This window comes from Podarcis pityusensis (assembly GCF_964106645.2).
Source record: "Podarcis pityusensis genome assembly, chromosome: 13".
NCBI lineage: Eukaryota > Metazoa > Chordata > Lepidosauria > Squamata > Lacertidae > Podarcis > Podarcis pityusensis.
This window is the reverse complement of record NC_138038.1, coordinates 54,160,408-54,179,837: the sequence shown is the minus strand read 5'-3', so window position 1 is coordinate 54,179,837 and position 19,430 is coordinate 54,160,408. Positions and strand designations below refer to the sequence as shown.

Sequence of the window (19,430 nt, the reverse complement as noted above, 5' to 3'; positions counted from 1 at the left end):
GCCCAGTTCTCTAATCTGTCCCTTCCAACTCTACCATTCCATGATTGCTGTCCTCAGCTGAGACTCTCTGTGCCGACACCCTGCTGCCAACTTCTGGGCATCTGCTGCCCAGCCAGATGGATAGCCTCACTGAGCCACACGGCCCCTGATGATGGTAATAATATAATAATAATTTATTATTTATACCCTGCCCATCTGGCTGGGTTTCCCCAGCCACTCTGGGCGGCTTCCAACAGAACACTAAAATACAATAACCTATTAAACATTAAAAGCTTCCCTAAACAGGGCTGCCTTCAGATGTCTTCTAAAAGTCTGGTAGTTGTTGTTCTCTTTGATATCTGATGGGGGGGGGCGTTCAACAGGGTGGGTGCCACTACCGAGAAGGCCCTCAGCGCTGGACCTCAGCGTCCGGGCAGAACGATGCACGGTGTTTTTAGGAAGCCACTACAATTTCTGCCATAGGTCTGAGGCCAGATTCCTATTCTTACCATCACTGCCCCCCTACCCCCCTTGCAGGCCCCCCAGCTCACCTGGGCTGAGATGGGGATGACACGCTCCATCTTGACCACACGGTCCCTCAGCGCCCGGATCTCCTCGTCCTTCATGTTGTTCTGGATCTTCACCTCCTGCAGAATGTCGGTCAGCTTGTCGATGTGGGCCCGGAGGTCGTCCACATCCGCGCCGGGGGTGCCTCCCGTGCGGACCTCCGAGGAGCCCCCTCCTCCTCCGCCGCCCCCTGCCGTGCCGTCAGCCTCGCCCACGCCCACCGTGTCCCAGACGTCACGGGCCACAGCACGCCAGCTGTCGCGCTCGTTGGGGTCGCGCTTTCCGTAGAGGCGGCACAGCTCCTTCATCTTGACGATGCTCAGGGCCTCGATCTCCTGGCGCGAGTGGCGGAAGTCGTTGAGGGCCACCTCGTAGCAGATCTCCTTGACCGCCTGCATCTTGAGGTCGGCCAGGGTCAGCCAGCGGGGGTCCTTCGCCGCCCGCCGACGCTGGGGGATCTGGTAGACGCGGAGCGGCTCCCGCTTTTTGCCCGAGCTGGGCAGGCCGCAGCGGCGCACGATGGTCTGCACCTTGGTGGCCGGAAGCTTCTCGCGCAGGGATGAGATCAGGCGCCAGCTCTCCTCGCAGGAGCGCTTGTCCGAGTCGTCCCCGCTGTCGGAGTCTGCGTACTGGGGAGACGGAAGGAGAGGGGGACGCAGCTGAGTTTCTGCAGGGGGCAGTGGGGACTGTACTGGGCAAATCCCAGAAGTACTCTGATCTTAATGGTTTAGTATTCAAGGGTTTAGCAAAGTGCCCTTCTTGAAAAGATATTCTCATATCTCATTTGTATACCGCCTTTATCGACAGGCCACGGCATAAAACACATAATGTAATAATAATAAAAGAGAAGTGGGTGGGACAATGCCTCCACTGCTTTAAAAGACTATAGTTTAATAGCCAAAGGCTTGGTTGAAGAGGAATGTTTTCGCCAGGTGCCTAATGAAGGCTCACGGCAAATCTCCCTGGGAAGAACATCCCACATGCAGGGAGCAACCACAGAAAAGGGCCCGTCCTTGTGTTGCTGGACCTTTCGTGGAAGAGGAAGACGGGCCTCGGATGAAGATTGCAGGGTTTGGGTTGGTTCCTATGGGGAGAGGCTATACAGTGGACCCTCTGGATATGGACTTAATTTGTTCCAGGGGTCCGTATGTACCCCAAAAAGTCCGCATCTAGAGGTGCTGCTTCTGCGCACGCGTGCGGTGCAATAGAGTGCTTCTGCACATGCGCAAAGCGCTTTTGTGCATGCACACGCAGTGAAACCCAGAAGTATACACTTCTGAGTTTGTCACGTTCGTAACCCAAAAGTTACGTTACCCGAAGGTAACGTAACCCGAAAGTCCACTGTATTGGGGTCCTCAGCTGTTTGAAGTTTTATAGGTCAAAGCCAGCACTTTGAATTGGATCCAGAAACTAATTGGCAGCCGGTGCAGACGGACCAGGATTGGCGATATAGGCTCAAGCTATATCTGGCTGCCAAATTCTGCCCCAGCTGAAGTTTCCGAACCGTCTTGCGAGGCACCCCTGTGCATAGGATTCAGCAGCACTGCTTCCCCTGACTGTGGAGTCAGAGTCAGTGCAGCCATTATATGCTCAAAACAGTTTTGCCTTGGTGAGCAGAGCTCCAGTCTCTCTCGCTCACACATACAGAATAGGTTTGTGTGTGCTTGTGTTTGATTTCATTTCCCACATGGTCACTCAGTGCTATTAGTATATATACAAATGTTCAGCTCATTTAATACTATATAGAAGCTTTGCTCTCAAGCTTCTCACAGGTGAAGAGTATGTTTTTTGTTTTTAGAAACCTTTATTATTTGTAAAGGGAATATTTTGTACGAGTTAATATTACTTTCACAGCCTTTTGCGGCTGTGCTGAGTCTTTGCCCTTTTGGGCTGTGTGACCCTTTAAAATTTAACAAGTTAGTAACTTTTTAAAGGGACGCGGGAGGCGCTGTGGTGTAAACCACTGAGCCTAGGGCTTGCCGATCGGAAGGTCAGCGGTTCGAATCCCCGCAATGACGGGGTGAGCTCCCGTTGCTCGGTCCCTGCTCCTGCCAACCTAGCAGTTCAAAAGCACATCAAAGTGCAAGTAGATAAATAGGTACCACTCTGGCGGGAAGGTAAATGGCGTTTCCGTGTGCTGCTCTGGTTCGCCAGAAGCGGCTTAGTCCTGCTGGCCACATGACCCGGAAAAACTGTGTGCGGACAAATGTCGGCTCCCTTGGTCAGTAAAGCAAGATGAGTGCTGCAACCCCAGAATCATTTGCGACTGGACTTAACTGTCAGGGGTCCTTTACCTTTTAACTTTTTAAAAATTGATGAGTTGCAAAAAGAAGCACCTGGTGGGGGGGGTGCATAGGGGCCGCAATCAGCCCCAGAAACAATATTGGCTTTGAGATTTATAGGCAGAGCTGGAACTGGCTGACCAACAGCCTGTTTGCTTCTGGCCTGCAAACTCTCTGCACCCGGGACCGCCCCCTCTCCAACAGAATGGCAACAAAGAGGGCAGCCTATCGGGTGCTGCTCTGTAAAGTGGGTCACTCCTGCCCTGCCTGCTCCTCCCTCCCTACACTGGAGAGGTATGGGGCAACAGAGACATGTAGACATGTACACACCAGTCTTTGCTGCTCCAGAAGCAAGTCCGCCTCCTCCTTCTCACGACGATATTGTGTCTCCAGGTCCTGAAGCCTTTTTGTAAAAAAAAGGGTGATGGGGAAAAGGAGAGGACAGAAACACTAAATTGTGACAGAGACACAGGAGAGGTCCCACTCCACAAGTCACAAGAAACAGCCCCCCTCTTCCCTACAGACCTTCTGAGGTGCTGAGATAATAATAATAATAATAATAATAATTTATTATTTATACCCCGCCCATCTGGCTGGGTTTCCCCAGCCACTCTGGGCGGCTTCCAAAAGAATATTAAAATACTATGTTACATCAAACAGATCAGCAGAGGGGGTCCCCTCTTGGTTGTTCCTCCACCCCCAGACGCTCAAAGGGGGTGTGTGTGTGACCCAGGACAGGGCCTGCTCTGCGGTGGCCCCTGAGCTCTGCAACTCCCTCCCCACAGCGGTGCGCCTGGCACCTTCACTGTGCAAGCTTCTGGCAAATGATATCACTGACTAGCCAAGACTCGCCCACCTCTTCTCCATCTCCAGCTTGATGTCGATTCCTTGCTTCTCCAGCAGCTCCCGCTGGGCAAAGTTCCAGTCGACTGGCTCGGCCTGGCTCTCCGCGGGGGTGTTGCGCTCCCGTTCCAGCCGCGCCTGCTCTGGGTGGTTGAAGCGGAAAACGTGGTTCTTGCCCATGACGATGCGGTTCCCTAGATAGGGAGGAGGGAAGGAGACATATCAACCAAGGAGGAGAAAGAATTATTAGGGGCCACTGCAGAGCAGGCCCTGTCCTGGGTCTCACGCACACCCCCTTTATAATAATAATATTATAATTTATTATTTATACCCTGCCCATCTGGCTGGGCCTCACCAGCCACTCTGGGCAGCTTCCAACAAAACACTAAAATACAATAATCTATTAAACATTAAAAGCTTCCCTAAACAGGGCTGCCTTTAGACGTCTTCTAAAAGTTTGGTAGGTATTTTTCTCTTTGACATCTGGTGGGAGGGCATTCCACAGGGCGGGCGCCACCACCGAGAAGGCCCTCTGCCTGGTTCCCTGTAACTTGGCTTCTTGCAGCAAGGGAACCGCCAGAAGGCCCTCAGAGCTGGACCTTCTGGGGGCGGAGGAACAATTATTGCTCTGAAGGCATCCATATTTCAGGGTGTGCAGACGGTGTTTATGGCGGTACCCACAGAAACTAGCCCATGCCTATGTGTGGCAGCCATTGCTCATTATGGCATGTATGTTCTGCCTTTTTTCTCCAGGTAGGTAACCTCCCCACCTCCCCATTTAACCCTCCCCCCATAACCCTGCAAGGTAGGTTAGACTGAGAGCAAGTGACCGGCCCCCAAGGTGAGTTTCATGGCCAAGTGGGGAGATTTGAACCCTGGTCTCTCCCGGGTTCTTGTAAGTGCTGCACCACCTCTGGCTTTGGGGCATGTTTTTCCTGCACAAACACGTCGCACACACAGATGGGCCCAAGGAGAGTCTTGCGGGAAGGGAGGCACAATTCTGCTCTGTTTAGATCAGGATCCTCCCATTTGATGGATGTTTAAAGGTAAAGGTAAAGGGACCCCTGACCATTAGGTCCAGTCGTGGCTGACTCTGGGGTTGTGGCGCTCATCTCGCTTTACTGGCCGAGGGAGCCGGTGTGCAGCTTCCGGGTCATGTGGCCAGCAGGACTAAGCCGCTTCTGGCGAAACAGAGCAGCGCACGGAAACGCCGTTTACCTTCCTGCCAGTGGTACCTATTTATCTGCTTGCACTTTGACGTGCTTTCGAACTGCCAGGTTGGCAGGAGCAGGGACCGAGCAATGGGAGCTCACCCCGTCGCAGGGATATGAACCCCCGACCTTCTGATCGGCAAGCCCTAGGCTCTGTGTTTTAACCCACAGCGCCACCCGTGTCCCTTAACAATCTCACTGTATACAAGTGACAATAAAGTATTTCAATTTCAATTAATTTCAATTTCTTATTACCCTTTGATGGATGTTTAGGTGCACTTTAATGAACAGAGTGAAATATTATGAGTCATTGCAAGAATGAGATATGTGTTTGTGTCTAGCTTATTTTTTAGTTGTCATCTTGTAAATACTGTTTTATACATTATAAATGCCTTTTTGATTTGTGAACCAGCTAATATGACATATGCTGTAATTGGTACGTTCAGCTTATTTTTTAGCTGCCGGTTTGCAAACAGTGTTTTATAGTTAGCAATGGTTTGACTGATGATTCGTTAATTGCACTGTGTGATTTATACCGTTCCGTTATTGTCATTTATTGTTTGCAAGCTGCTTCGGGGTTCGTTTGATTGGAAAGCAGCACAGAATTCCAACAATGCAACTGGTAAATCGAGCCTATTGCTGACTGCACCACTCGGGAAAAGCTGACCTGATCTCAGCACCAGCGGCTCCAGCACCTGCTTCCCGTTGACGTAGGTCTCAGCACCTTCGCGCGGCTCCAGGGTGACAACCACTGAAGGAGGGAGGAGGGGGAGGCAAAGATTAGGGCACACTTTCCCGGAAAGGGTGGGCTGGGTGGTGGTGGTAAGGAACCAAGCAGCACCCGCTAGCACCCTCTCTACTCCTGCCCCCCAAGTCCCCAGGCCTTCTGGGGTTGCTTTGCTAGGGGGAAAAGACCCCACTGGGATGTGAGATCGGAAAAAACAGGAGCACCTATTCCAATGGGCTCCCTGACTCTATAAACTCGCCCCCAGGGGCCCCTACCCTATAAAATAAGCGTTGCTCAGAAGAGCGGTTTGCATGACCCACTAAGGAAGATAAAATTCGAAAGCGTGACATTCGAAAGCACACATATTCAAAAGCCAATTGGGAGGAACTTTCTGACAGTAAGAGGCAGTGGTATAGGTCTCCTCCGCTGGGAGGTTTCTGAGCAGATGAAGAAGAGGAGTTTGGATTTGATACCCCGCTTTATCACTACCCAAAGGAGTCTCAAAGCGGCTAACATTCTCCTTTCCCTTCCTCCCCCACAACAAACACTCTGTGAGGTGAGTGGGGCTGAGAGACTTCAGAGAAGTGTGACTGGCCCAAGGTCACCCAGCAGCTGCAGGTGGAGGAGCAGGGACGCGAACCCGGTTCCCCAGATTACGAGTCCACCGCTCTTAACCACTACACCACACTGGCATATGATGTCAGGCTGTCAGCTGGGATTCCTGCACTGCATGGGGCTGGGCTAGATGACCCCTGGGGGTCCCTGCCAACTCTACAATTCTCGTTTCGTATTGCTAACTGCCCTGTGGTCGTTGGCTGAGGGTTGGCCTACACATTTCATAATTTATAATAGTGAAGATGATTCTATAAAGCTACTACATGGAATCATCTAATCCTTTCCCCTGCAATGCAGGAATCTCAACTAAAGCATCTGAGATAGACTGCTTAACCTCTGCTCAGAAACCTCCAAGGAAGGAGAGTCCACAACTTCCCAAGGGAGTCCTTTCCACAGCCAAACAGCTCTTGTCAGAAAGTTTTTACTTACTTTCTTTTTCTTATTTGGTTTCCTTTTTTTTCTTTCTTATTTGGTTTCCTAAACTCACCAAACTAGTGAACATGGCCCAGGGATACTGGCTTCTCAAAGTCTGGTAGCCATTTACACCTCCAGTGGCCCCCACCCTGCCACTCTCTTGCCCCTTAGCGCTGCTTCCCACCATTAAGTCCTCCTGCTTTGGGAATCACTGACGTACAGCATGAGAGACTGAGAGGGTGGGAGGCAGGAGACGGGGGCCCGCAGCTCAGGGCCCCAGGTCAGCGGACCCACACGCTGGCACCTCCCCGCACCCCTGCCAGGACCCACAGACACCCCAGTACCTGTTGGCATGTGGCCCCACGGCGAGGCCCCCCTGCTCCACGCAAGCACAAAAGAAATGGGAGAGGAGGAGGAGGAGTTATTACAGAAAAGGAACTCGGGATCCCAAAGGGAGGCGACCCTCCAACTTCTCGAAGGTGCCTGTGCTCCTTAAACCACCCGGCTCACCTTCTCCAGACTCGTTGGTGACGCTGCAGAAGACGCAATGCTGCTCTCTGATGAACTGGCCCGTCAGTTTGATGTCCACGTTCTGCTGGCCAACTCTGCAGGGGGAGAAGGAAGGGTCCCCGGAGAGAGGGAGAAAGGGAGAGAGACGGAGATGTTTTTTATTGTGAGCTGCCCTGGGCTCTTCGTATGATTACAACTTTAATTAATTAGTAATATGAATAAGGATCAGCTCAGAAGGACCCCTTTCGCCTCTCCGTCCCACAAACCCGCCACAGCCCCGAGGCCTCACCGGGTGATGCCGTCCTTGATGTGGTAGAGGAGGCACTCCGACATCAGCGGATCCTCGTTCAGGTTCACCAGGTGTGGAGTCTGCGTTAAGACAAGAGGCAGGCAGAGATCAACGGAAGCCCTCCTTCATACGGCCATATGCCCTGCTCTCCACAGTCGGTGCTGAATAGTTTGTTTAAATGTTAGGGTTCATTATTGTTTCACTTGAAAAGCCAGGGTGCATATCCTGACCTAGTTTTTACAGCTGTGTGAAAGGTGCTGATAAGTCACTGTAATTAGCCGTGTCAGCAATTGTGAATATAATGTGCAGTATGTACCTTACTCTGCCCTGGTGGATAGACGGGCGACGATTATAGACACTATGTAAGATGTATGTTTGGGAAGTTGTTATTAAACCTTGCAAAGATATCTTTGTGTCTCTTCAGTGTTTCCATCTGTGTGGGCCACTCTGCACGCACTCTGCGACATGTTTCAATGCCCAATAGTCGGAGGCAGCAATAATAATAATAAAAATAATAAAAAATAAAAATAATAAAAATAATAAAAATAATAAAAATAATAATAAAAAAATAATAATAAAAATAATAATAAAAATAATAAAAATAATAAAAATAATTTATTATTTATACCCCTCCCATCTGGCTGAGTTTCCCCAGCCACTCTGGGCGGCTCCCAATCAAGTGTTAAAAACCGTACAGCATTAAATATTAAAAGCTTCCCTAAACAGGGCTGCCTTCAGACGGCTTTTAAAAATAAGATAGCTGCTTATTTCCTTGACATCTGATGGGAGGGTGTTCCACAGGGCGGGTGCCACTATCAAGAAGGCCCTGTGCCTGGTTCCCTCTAACCGCATTTCTCAAAATGAGAGAACCACCAGAAGGCCCTCGGCGCTGGATCTCAGTGTCCGGGCCGAAAGATGGGGGTGGAGACACTCCTTCAGGTCTACTGGGCATTTGAGGCCATTTAGGGCTATATAGGTCAGCACCAACACTTTGAATTGTGCTTGGAAACATACTGGGAGCCAGTCTTTCAAGACTGGTGTTATGTGGTCTTGGCGGCTGCTCCCAGTCACCAGTGTAGCTGCCACATTCTGGATTCATTGCAGTGTCCGAGTCACCTTCAAAGGTAGCTCCATGTAGAGCGCATGGCAGTAGTCCAAGCTTGAGATAACTAGAGCATGTAGCACTCTGGAGAGACAGTCCGCGGGCAGGGAGGGTCTCATCCTGCGTACCAGATGGAGCTGCCCTGGACACAGAATTGACCTGCGCCTCCATGGACCGCGGTGAGTCCAGAATGACTCCCAGGCTGCGCACCTGGTCCTTCAGGGGCACAGCTGCCCCATTCAGGACCAGGGAGACATTCAGGACCAGGAACAATGCTTCTGAACGCAAGTTGCTGGAAACTGCAGGAGGGAAGAGTTGCTCTTGTGCTCGGATCCTGTTTGTGGGTTCCCCATTGGGGCATCTGGTTGGCCACTGTGAGGACAGGATGCTGGACTGGACGGGCCCCTGTGGGCCTGATCCAGCTGGGCTCTTATGTCAGGAGGAGGCCAGGAGGGAGAAAGAACAGTGGTGCTGCCCCCTTGTGGGCAGAACAAAAGGGTGCATTTTCACAGTAGTGGCTTTTAAAAACCACTGCCCAGACCAGAGCCGCCTGCTGCAAATGCATCAGCTGGGAGAAACTGGCACCACCTTGTGGCCATTGCTTGCAAACACACACACACACACAGAGGGAAGATACTGGTCAGCAAACCCTCCCACAGGCTGATTTCACAGAAGCATAAAATTGGATGGGGTCCTGAGGATCGCCCAGTCCAATGCAGGAATACGCAGCTGTCCCTATCTCCGAAATTACGGCACCCGTCTGTCCCGAGACACAATGGAGTGCACCTCCAGGGGTGAAGTCAAACTGCTGGAGAATCACAGCGCCTGCTGTGGCTGCAGAGACTGGGATCTCATGACGGCTGCTTGCCATGTTGCTTTTGCTGTGTTAGCAGCACCCAAGTGGTGCAGGCCTGGGCAGTATATGTGGGGGTCCAGGGCTGCCCAAACAACAAGGCCTCGCTCTCGGCCTCGCTGAGGGGGTCCAAAGGAAAGCAGAGCAAGACGCTGGGCACAAATTTGGCTGCAGGAATTGCTAGAAGGAGGCGTACAAGGCGCCATCCAACCGCCTTAGGGACTCCGTTCAGGATTTGTGGAATGTTTGCTCCTGAGATGGTTTCAACAGGGCTCAGATTCCATGGGTAGGCAAACTAAGGCCCAGGGGCCGGATCCGGCCCAATCGCCTTCTAAATCCAGCCCACAGACAGTGTGTTTTTACATGAGTAGAATGTGTGCTTTTATTTAAAATGCATCTCTGGGTTATTTGTGGGGCATAGGAATCCGTTCATTTCCCCCCAAAAAAATCCAGTCCGGCCCCCCCACAAGGTCTGAGGGACAGTGGACCGGCCCCCTGCTGAAAAAGTTTACTGACCCCTGGCTCAGGCAATAGAAAAAGACTCCCCCCACCCCAGCTCCATCCCAGGAGACACTTGGAAGCTTTTGCTTAAATGGGGAAAGACTGAGGCCCCCCCCCCCGGCTTTGGCAAGTCGCAGGCCTCACCCCACCAGCCGTGCCCAGTGAAGCCTACGGACGCCTGTCACTGCAACACCAATGCTTACCTTCTTGGGGGAAAAGACCCCCACAGTGCCCCCATCCTCCCGGAGAGCCACACCCATCTCTGCCAGGAGAGCCTCTCTGCAGGGAGAAAAGGGAGACAGACAGGCAGGTTTCAGATGGGGACGGGTTCAACATTTCAGCAGTTCTCAAAGGGGCAGGGCTGCCCTGTGTGTGTGTCTGGTTGTGCGAGAATCAAAGGAATGAACCAATAAAGGTTGGAAGATTCAGGACGCGTGAAAGGAAGTCCTTCTTCATGCAGCGTGTAGTTGAACTTTGGAACTCCCTGCCACAGGAGGCAGGGATGGCCACCAAAATGGATGGCTTGAAAAGAGGATGGAACAAATTGATGGAGGGCTATTTGTCATGGTGGCTCTGGAGGCAGCGATACTCCTGAACACCAGTTGCTGGAAACCGCAGGAACGGAGAGTTGCTCTTGTGCTCGGATCCTGCCTGCAGGCTTCCCACAGGCGTCTGCTTGGCCACTGTGAGAACAGGATACTGGAGTGCATGGGCCTTTCAGAACCTCCAGGTCCAGAGGCAGTCTATCTCGGTAGTTTGGCTCATGTCACTTTTTGGCTTTGCATGATTCATCCGCTGGCGCTCAAAGTGCTTCCATCCCCCATTTTCACAGCCAGAAAGGGCTTGAAGAATTATTTCATGCTAATATCTGTGGGTAGTATTCAACTCGAGTTTTTTCTCAGAGTAGGCCCATTAAAAATAAGCAACGTGACTAAGTTGTATCAATGGACTTCAATGTGTCTACTCGCTGAGTCCGTGGCAGTGTAGTGGTGATGTTGTTGGACTAGGCCCTGGGAGAGGACCAGGGTTCAAATCCTCCGACTTGGCCATGAAGCTCACTGGACAGTGACTTTGGGTGCCAGTCACTGCTTTCTTTCAGCTTAACCTTCCTCACAGGGTTGATATTGGGGGGATTAAATGAGAAGGAAGGGGAGAAGGGAAAAAGAAGAAGAAGAAGAAGAGGAAGAAGAGGAAAAGGAGGAGTTTGGATTTGATATCCTGCCTTTCACTCCCTTTAAGGAGTCTCAAAGCGGCTCACATTCTCCTTTCCCTTCCTCCCCCACAACAAACACTCTGTGAGGTGAGAGGGGCTGAGAGACTTCAGAGAAGTGTGACTGGCCCAAGGTCACCCAGCAGCTGCAGGTGGAGGAGCGGAGACTCGAACCCGGTTCCCCAGATTACGAGTCCAGGCCACTTTGTGCTCGTTGGAGAAAGAAGGAGGGGCGTAAACATGACAAAACAAATCAATGATAAAATAAAACTCAGCTAAACACCACCTTGTCTGCCTACAACAGCCTTGGCCAACCTGGCGCCCTCCAGGTGTTTGGAACTATAACTCCTTCCCACCCCAGCCAGTATATTTGCACCCACTACACTCCTTGAGGGAAAGAGACTACATGCTGCTCGGATACAAGCGAGCATTCTTGCTTGGGGAGGGGGGGATTTGCAAGGGAGACCCCCGTGCCAGAGGGGCTTATCCCACTCACCGCTCCATCCGGATGGCCTCTGTTTTCCGCAGCTTTTCCTCCCACGTCTCGTTGAGCTCCGCGATGATCTTTTCCGTCTCCTACGAGGACAGGGGAGCAACTCAGGGCACAGGCGAGGAAAGCCGCTCTGTTTACCACCATTCCCCGCCCAACTACTCCCTACGGCCCGTTATAAGCGAGTGGCTGTGGTGCAGAAAAGACGAGGCAGCTGGTCGCAGTGAGAGAGTGTTTCTGCCGCGAGTGACGCTGAATTGGAGAAGCTCAAAACGGCAGAATGTGGGGAAATGGCTAAAGGCTTGAAGATGTGCTGGTCTGATGGGACACAAGTGGGAATGAGGACCCTCAGCTCAGGACCACCTAGAAAGCCAGCCCAAGCCTTTGGTGAGAGGATGGTGGGTGACCGAGATAATTGAGGGTCTGGAAACCAAGCCTTGGGAGGAACAGTTGAGGCAACTGGGTCACTTGACTGTGTGTGTGTTTGTGTGTGTGAGGGGTTGGAGGAAGAGCAATAATAATAATAATGATAATTATAATTATTATTATTTATACCCCGCCCATCTGGCTGGGTTTCTCCAGCCACTCTGGGTGGCTTCCAACCGAATATTAAAAACAATACAGCATCAAACATTCAAAACTTCCCTAAACAGGGCCGCCTTCAGTTGTCTTTTAAAAGTAAAATAGTTGTTTATTGCCTTGACATCTGGTGCGAGGGCGTTCCACAGGGCAGGTGCCACTACCGAGAAGGCCCTCTGCCTGGTTCCCTGTAAGCTCACTTCAAGACGCACTGCCCCCTCCCCAGCTAACCCAAGCCTGGGGCTTTTCCCTGGGGCAGGCTAGTTAGATGCAAGTCCCCCTTTCCGAGTGGTTTGGAGATAAGCGCCTGCCCCCCAATCTCACCTGGAGCCTCTCCATGGCCTCTTCTGTGCAAATCATCTCCTCCTCCATGTCGGGGTATGACTCAGACTCCCCATTGAGGGGCAGGGGCTCCAGGAGGAGGGAGGAGTCCTCACTCGGGGCAAAGGGAGAGATGGGGAGGCCCAGTCCGCCCCCCGGGTCATCAGGTTTGGCACCTGCAGAGTGGGAAACACACCACCATCAGGCACACAGGGAGCCAGCCATTGCGCCCCCTTCCTCCTTCCTTCCTTAGCTGCAATTGCGGCACTGCAGGGGGTTGGGCTGGATGACCCTTGGGGGGCCCGTCCAACTCTGCCGCTCTATTATTTCAATCTGTCAGAGAAGGAAGAGCAGAAATTGCTTAAGAGAATAAGAAGAGTCTGCTGGATCAGGCCGAAAGGGGGCCCCATCTAGTCCTGCATCCTGTTCTCTCTGTGGCCAGCCAGGTGCCTATTATGGGATCCAGGCAGAAGAGTCGCTCTCCCCTCCTGGGGTTTCCAACATCTGGCAATGGGATACACGGCTGCCTCCAAATGTGGAGGCAGAACTTAGCCACTGTGGCTAGTAGCTTCTCTACCCCAGAATCCTAGGTGTGTCACCTGAAATCATCTGCAGGACTTGGGAGTTTGCAAGCTGTTCTCAAGGCTGCAACATCAGCCTCATTCCTTTTTCCTCATCCCCCCCACACACCCTTTCCTCGTGTAACGTCTACCCTGATGGAAGAATACCGGGGAACTTGCCTTGGCTTCTTGCCTATATAGGTAAAGGGACCCCTGACCATTAGGTCCAGTCGGGGCCGACTCTGGGGTTGCGGCGCTCATCTCGCTTTATTGGCCAAGGGAGCCGGCGTACAGCTTCCGGGTCATGTGGCCAGCAGGACTAAGCCGCTTCTGGTGAACCAGAGCAGCGCGCGGAAACGCCGTTTACCTTACCACCAGAGCGGTACCTATTCATCTACTTGCACTTTAACGTGCTTTCGAACTGCTAGGTTGGCAGGAGCAGGGACCGAGCAACGGGAGCTCACCCCGTTGCGGGGATTCGAACCGCCGACCTTCTGATCGGCAAGTCCTAGGCTCTGTGGTTTAACTCACAGCGCCACCCGCGTCCCTTGCCTATGTGGCAGGAGCTAAATCCCCAGCACTCAGACTTCACCTCCTACCCTCCCTTCCTCTGGGGCACTCTCCTGCCCCCTTACCAGCGAAGGTGGTGGCCGAGAGCCCCTGGGCAGAGAGGAGGTCTCGGAGCCTGGCCACCTCCTCTTTGAGCTCCCGGATGAGGCGGGCGTTGGGATCTTCGTTGATGACGGCATTGCAGCGAATCTGCTTGGTGCGGTCGGCATAACTGGATGGGGGGGGGGAAGTCGGGGTGTTTATTTATTTATTGCATTTATATCCTACCTTTTTCTCAGAGGAGTTCAAAGTGGTGTACAGCTCTTCTCCACCCCCCCTACAATTCTATGATTCTTTGATGGGAAGACGAGCGTGTAAGAGAAAGAAACAGCAAGGGCATATCTGGGCTGCTGTGGTCTTTGACCCCCAAATGGAGGGGAAAATCTCTGGCTACACCAGGAAGGAGGTGGGCAGTGGGAACAGAATGGGACAAGAGCTCCCCACCCCCCGCCCCAATTTATCTGCTTCTTCAGCTCACCGGAGGGTGCTCAGTGTCTCCTCATAGTTGATGTCAGCCGGGCTGAGGGCAGCGATCATGGCTGTGCGGGAATTGCCCCCTGAGAAATAAAAAAGGAGGGGAGAGAGGGTAAATGGAGGGGAGGAGGGTGGACTGGAAGTGCTTCTACTTCCTAGTTTATCCCCCCACCCTTTGTGAAAGGCCAAGAAAGCAAACAGATCATATGCAAATTCTCCTACATTTTTAGAAATCCGCAGGAAAAATGGCAGAGAACACGGAAACGTATTACAGTAGTACCTCGCAAGACGAATGCCTCGCAAGACGAAAGAGTTTTTCGTTTTTTGAGTTGTTTCGCAAGACGAATTTCCCTATGGGCTTGCTTTGCAAGATGAAAACGTCTTGCAAGTTTGTTTCCTTTTGGATTTTCAATGCATTCCTATGGGAAACCGTGCTTCCCAAGACGAAAAATTCGCGAGGCGAAAAAACTCGCAGAACGAATTAATTTCGTCTTGCAAGGCACCACTGTATCTCCAACCCTACAGGAGCAGCGTCCCCCCCCCCAGTTTATATCTACCCCTCTGTCTCATTTACATGCCACCTTTCGCTTCAAGGAGCTCATTTTGACCTGCACATGGTTCTCCCCACCTCCTCATTTAATCTCCACAACAGCCCTGCCAGGTAGGCTAGGCTGAGAGAAGACTGGTCGCAACTCAAGGTCACCCTCAGTGAGCTTCAGGGCTGCCACGGGGGGGGGGGGGGAGAGGACCTGAACCCTGGTCTCTCTCAGATCCTAGTCCTGACCCTCTAACCCCTATTCACCACCACCGGCAACAGAGGCTCCCAAAACCAAGGAACCTTTCTCTCCTCCAATCTAGGGTCGTAGATGGGAGGCTGGTTTTTTTATTTTAAAAGTTAAATCCATCCAAAATCTTCTCTAGCTGCTTTCAACTTCCCTACTTCCCCACACCTTGACTCACATCCCAAACACTCACCCAAGTTCTCTTTCAGCAGCCAGGTGAGCACCGAGTCACGATAGGGGATGAACTCAGACTTCTTTTTCTTGTTGTTTTGCTGGGGGGGGTCAAGAAGGAGGGAGGCAGGTGAAAAAAGGGGGGACGATTCCTCTCTTTGCCCTCTGCCCCATCCAATAACACCACCTGCCCCCTGTTTCTATTTATTTTGCATTATTATTATTAATAATAATCTTTAAAAAGGGAATAAATAAAAAGGGGAAATGTGTATCATAACACTTTATATGCAAATGACTTGTTGTTGTTTAGTCGTTTAGTCGTGTCCGACTCTTCGTGACCCCCTGGACCAGAGCACGCCAGGCCCTCCTGTCTTCCACTGCCTCCCGCAGTCTGGTCAAAATGCAAATGACTACAATTCCATATAGATGCTTCTCTAGTATACAGGTGTTATTATTATCCAGATTCATATGTGGTTATTTATAACCTACTGGTTTTTTAAATAAATGCATTCCAGGTATTGCTTTTATTTATTTCGTAAAATTTAACACACCGTTTGATTTTGTATAAAAAGAGCACTTTACCAAAAAAAAAAAAAAAAAAGAGCAATGAAACTGCCACTAGGAAAGCATTGCATCGGTGATTAAAGCCTTTGGAAGTTAAAATAAAAATGGGTTAAGCCTGGAACCCCAAAGAAGAAGGACCCCCCCTCCCTCACAAGAGGGTCACTCACCATCTCTGCCAGCGCAGAGATAACTTTGCCCAGCGTGGTCAGAGATTTGTTGATGTTGGCGCCTTCCTGAAAAAGTGGGTGAAAATAATTTGCAGAATCTTAGAATTGTAGAGCTGCAATGAAGGAATCACAGCTAACTTGTTAGAATTAACTTCTCTGCCTGCCTGCCTGTGTCTTCCTGTCTCTGTCTCTTTCTCTCTCTCTCTCTCTCTCTCTCTCTCTCTCTCTCTCACACACACACACACACACACACACTCCCCCTATGGCAGGCACACATTACCCCCATTGTCAGGGGAGTCTTACTCTAGCCAGCAGTTCCCAAACCTTTTAGGGAACTCCACTACCCTCCTGGTTCCATAAACCCGCCCCCAGTGCCCCCTCCCCTGCCCTATAAAAAAAGCATTCAGAACAGCGGTTTGCACAACCGACTGAGGAAAATAATAACCTTACAAAAGGCAAAGCAGCAACAGGTAATTGCACATATATTCAGAACCCAGTTAATACAACTTAGCTCCATTAATTCAGCAAACTTGACCTGGCGATGCCAGCTTTGCAAAGTCTGGTAGTCACAGGCCTCTTGCTTCTTAGCGTCCCCCCTAGATAATCCCACCACCCACCCCAGAGAGGGGAACCACCCACTTTGGCAACCACCGCTGTAGGTTGCCAAGACGGCGGCTTCTCAGCATGCCAGGCGGAGCGCTCACCTTTAGCCTCGTGCCCTTGGCTCCTGACGAATCCGCCCGCTCGCTCCCTGCCAGGTCCACCAGGCTGATTTTGCTGACCTGAAAAGAAGGGACCCAGATAGGAAAGAAAGAAAGAAAGAAAGAAAGAAAGAAAGAAAGAAAGAAAGAAAGAAAGAAGGAGAGGCTTTCCTCCCTTGTTCCGTGCTGCTGTATGTACTTGGGATCAGGACTCCCTTTCTCCCTTCTTGTCCCAGATGCTGAATCAAAGGAGGAGACAACAGCAGAGAAACGGGTATATTTTCTTCCCTTATAGATGTGGAGTCCCTCGGGAGGTTGTGGACCCTCTCTCATTTGATGATGATGATAATAATAATTTATTATTTGTACCCCGCCCATCTGGCTGGGTTTCCCCAGCCACTCTGGATGACTTCCAACAAAGATTAAAAATGCATTAAAATGTCACACATTCCCTGAACAAGGCTGACTTCAGATGTCTTCTAAAAGTCAGGTAGTTGTTTATTTCCTTGACATCTGGTGGGAGGGTGTTCCACAGGGAAGGCACCACCACCGAGAAGGCCCTGTGCCTGGTCCCTGTAACCTCACTTCTTGCAGGAAGGGAACTGCCAGAAGGCCCTTGGCGCTGGACCTCAGGTATACTGGGCCTTTGAGGCCGTTTGGGGCTTTCAAGGTCAGCACCAACACTTTGAATTGTGCTCAGAAACGTACTGGGAGCCAATGTAGAGGCTGATGGCTGCTTTAGCTGAGATTCCTGCATCACAGGGGGTTGGACTAGAGGACCTTCAGGGTCCCTTCCAACTCTAAGATTCTATGATTCTACACCACACAGCTGCCACCGAGCTGAGAGAAATGGGGGGCCTGGGCACGAAGCTGTAGGCAATGCACAGCTGTTACTGTGGCAGAAGAATGAACAGGAGCAGGCTGCCTGTCTGCTATAGTTGAGTAGCAGGAGTGCAGTTTGCCCATAGCCCTGAAGGCTCTGCTCCCTCCTGCCCCCCAAGGCTGCAGGCACCTCACCTTCTCTGTGTCGAGGTCTGTGAGTTCGTCGTGGCGGCGCTGCGTGAACACGATGGTGAAAACGGCATGGGAGCGGCTGCTGGTTTCGTTCATGTTGGTGGCTGCGACAGTCCTGGGAACAGGGAAGGATATTAAGGTGTGAGAGAGAGATAGAGGACTGAGCATTTCCACCTTGGATGGTGGCAGACTCTCCTTCCTTGGAGGTTTCTAAGCAGAGGTAGGGTGGGATTCTGGAGCCGTGGTTCCTGCACTGCAGCAGGGGGTTGGGCTAGATGACCTTTGGGGATCCCATCCAACTTTACAATTCTGAGTCCCTCCACCTAACCAGCCACAGATCCAGCCTCACCGCCTTCTCTTAGGTACCATGTCACTTGAAATCTTCCTTTTGGTTCCAAAAGAAGCCAGGGATATCTTGGTTCAGGGTCCCTCCGCTAAGCCCCATCGCCTTCCTCTCATAGCAAAGAGGCGAAAGCCACAACTCCCCACATAAAAGGTCCAGCCGTGGCCAATGCAGTGCCAAGGCCACCAACAGGTTCGGAGAGGGCTCTTGATGGCCACTAGCCAGGATGGCTTTGCTCAGTCTCCATGGTCTGAGGAAGCGAGCCTTCTGAATCCCAGTTGCTTGGAAGCACAGGAGGGGAGAATGGCTCTTGCGTTCGAATCCTGCTTGTGGGTTTCCTGGCTGGTCTCTGTGAGAACAGGGTGCTTGAGTAGATGCCCCCCCCCCGGCATGATCCAGGAGGCTCTCCTTATGTTCTGGGGGCCCTGCTCATAAGGACAGCCTGTTGGATCAGGCCGAAGGGGCCCATCCAGTTCAGCCTCCTGCTCCCACAGTGGCCAACCTGATGCCCAATATAATAAACCAGCAAGCAGCATCTGAGCACAAGACTCTCTCTTCCTGCCATTTCCAGCAACTGGACTGCGGAGGCAGAGCAGAACCATCCTGGCCAGTAGCCATCGATAGCCCTCTCCCCCTCGAATCTGTCTCTTTTCAAGCCATCCAAGTGGTTGGCCACCCCTGCCTCCTGTGGCAAGGAGTTCCACAGTTTGTGCTGCATGAAGAAGGACTTCCTTTTTACCCACCCTGAATCTCCCAACCTTCATGGGGTGTCCACCCAGTTCTAGTGTTGGGAGAGAGGCAGAAAAACTTTCCTCTGTCCGGTTTCTCCCACGCCAGGCATTGTTTTATAAACTTCCATCGTGTTGCTTCTCACTCGCTGAACAGTCCCAGGCCCTGCAACCTTTCCTCCTGGGGCCGTCACTCCACCACCGCCCCCTCTATCATTCCAGTCGCCCTTTCCCGGCTCCCCAATACCCTTTCCGTGGCGAGGCAGCTCCCCGGTCCACAGAGGCATACCTGGCTTTGTTGCCGCAGTCCATAAGGTCGGCAATGTCTTCGTAGGAGGTGACGGCCAGTTTGGAGAGGTCTTCGACGTAAGGGCCCATGATGGGGTGCTCCCGCACGCGGAGGTTCCCGCGGCTCTTGGGGTTGAGGAGGTCGCGCACGCGCTCGCAGTAGATTTCCATGTAGCTCACCTGGGAAAGCAGGCAAGGCGGGAGGGGCAGGCTGTGAAAGGGCGCAGCCGGCCAGCCGGGAAGGGCAGCGGAGATGAGGGGCACAGGGGTCGGGCGGGGAAGTGGGAAGGACTTACCTCCACGGAGTAGGAGAGGTTGGGGCATTTGTTCTCGTTCACCCGGGCAAAGAGGTCTTCGCAGAGCTGGAGGGGGGAAACAGAGGCGGAGGAGGTGAGACGCCCCAGCCGCACCCCAGGGGGAACCATGGTGGACCAGGCTTCAATTCAGCCAGGCAGAGGTGGCTGTTTGTTTCAGGGTACGGGTTAGTATTGTACGCCATGTATTTGCTGAAACTAGGATGTAAACCTGCTGGAGGA

At 52.0% G+C, this 19,430-nt stretch overlaps 1 protein-coding gene across 3 annotated transcripts in view; it reads right to left on the bottom strand.

Moving 5' to 3' along the window:
• Positions 1-19,430, bottom strand: part of KIF1C (kinesin family member 1C) — a 51,625-nt gene that overhangs the window by 3,770 nt on the left and 28,425 nt on the right. For all 3 annotated transcript variants that reach the window (XM_080979641.1, XM_080979643.1, XM_080979642.1), the window contains 17 exons: positions 19,191-19,256; positions 18,896-19,074; positions 17,539-17,650; positions 16,525-16,602; positions 15,821-15,886; positions 15,112-15,190; positions 14,141-14,219; positions 13,689-13,834; positions 12,497-12,669; positions 11,600-11,679; positions 10,097-10,172; positions 7,438-7,517; positions 7,149-7,243; positions 5,550-5,633; positions 3,685-3,865; positions 3,159-3,231; positions 531-1,175 (listed from right to left, as the gene is read on the bottom strand). In XM_080979641.1, the coding sequence (XP_080835767.1) occupies positions 531-1,175; positions 3,159-3,231; positions 3,685-3,865; positions 5,550-5,633; positions 7,149-7,243; positions 7,438-7,517; positions 10,097-10,172; positions 11,600-11,679; positions 12,497-12,669; positions 13,689-13,834; positions 14,141-14,219; positions 15,112-15,190; positions 15,821-15,886; positions 16,525-16,602; positions 17,539-17,650; positions 18,896-19,074; positions 19,191-19,256 (2,292 nt within the window). The remainder of the gene's footprint in view (positions 1-530; positions 1,176-3,158; positions 3,232-3,684; positions 3,866-5,549; positions 5,634-7,148; positions 7,244-7,437; positions 7,518-10,096; positions 10,173-11,599; positions 11,680-12,496; positions 12,670-13,688; positions 13,835-14,140; positions 14,220-15,111; positions 15,191-15,820; positions 15,887-16,524; positions 16,603-17,538; positions 17,651-18,895; positions 19,075-19,190; positions 19,257-19,430) is intronic.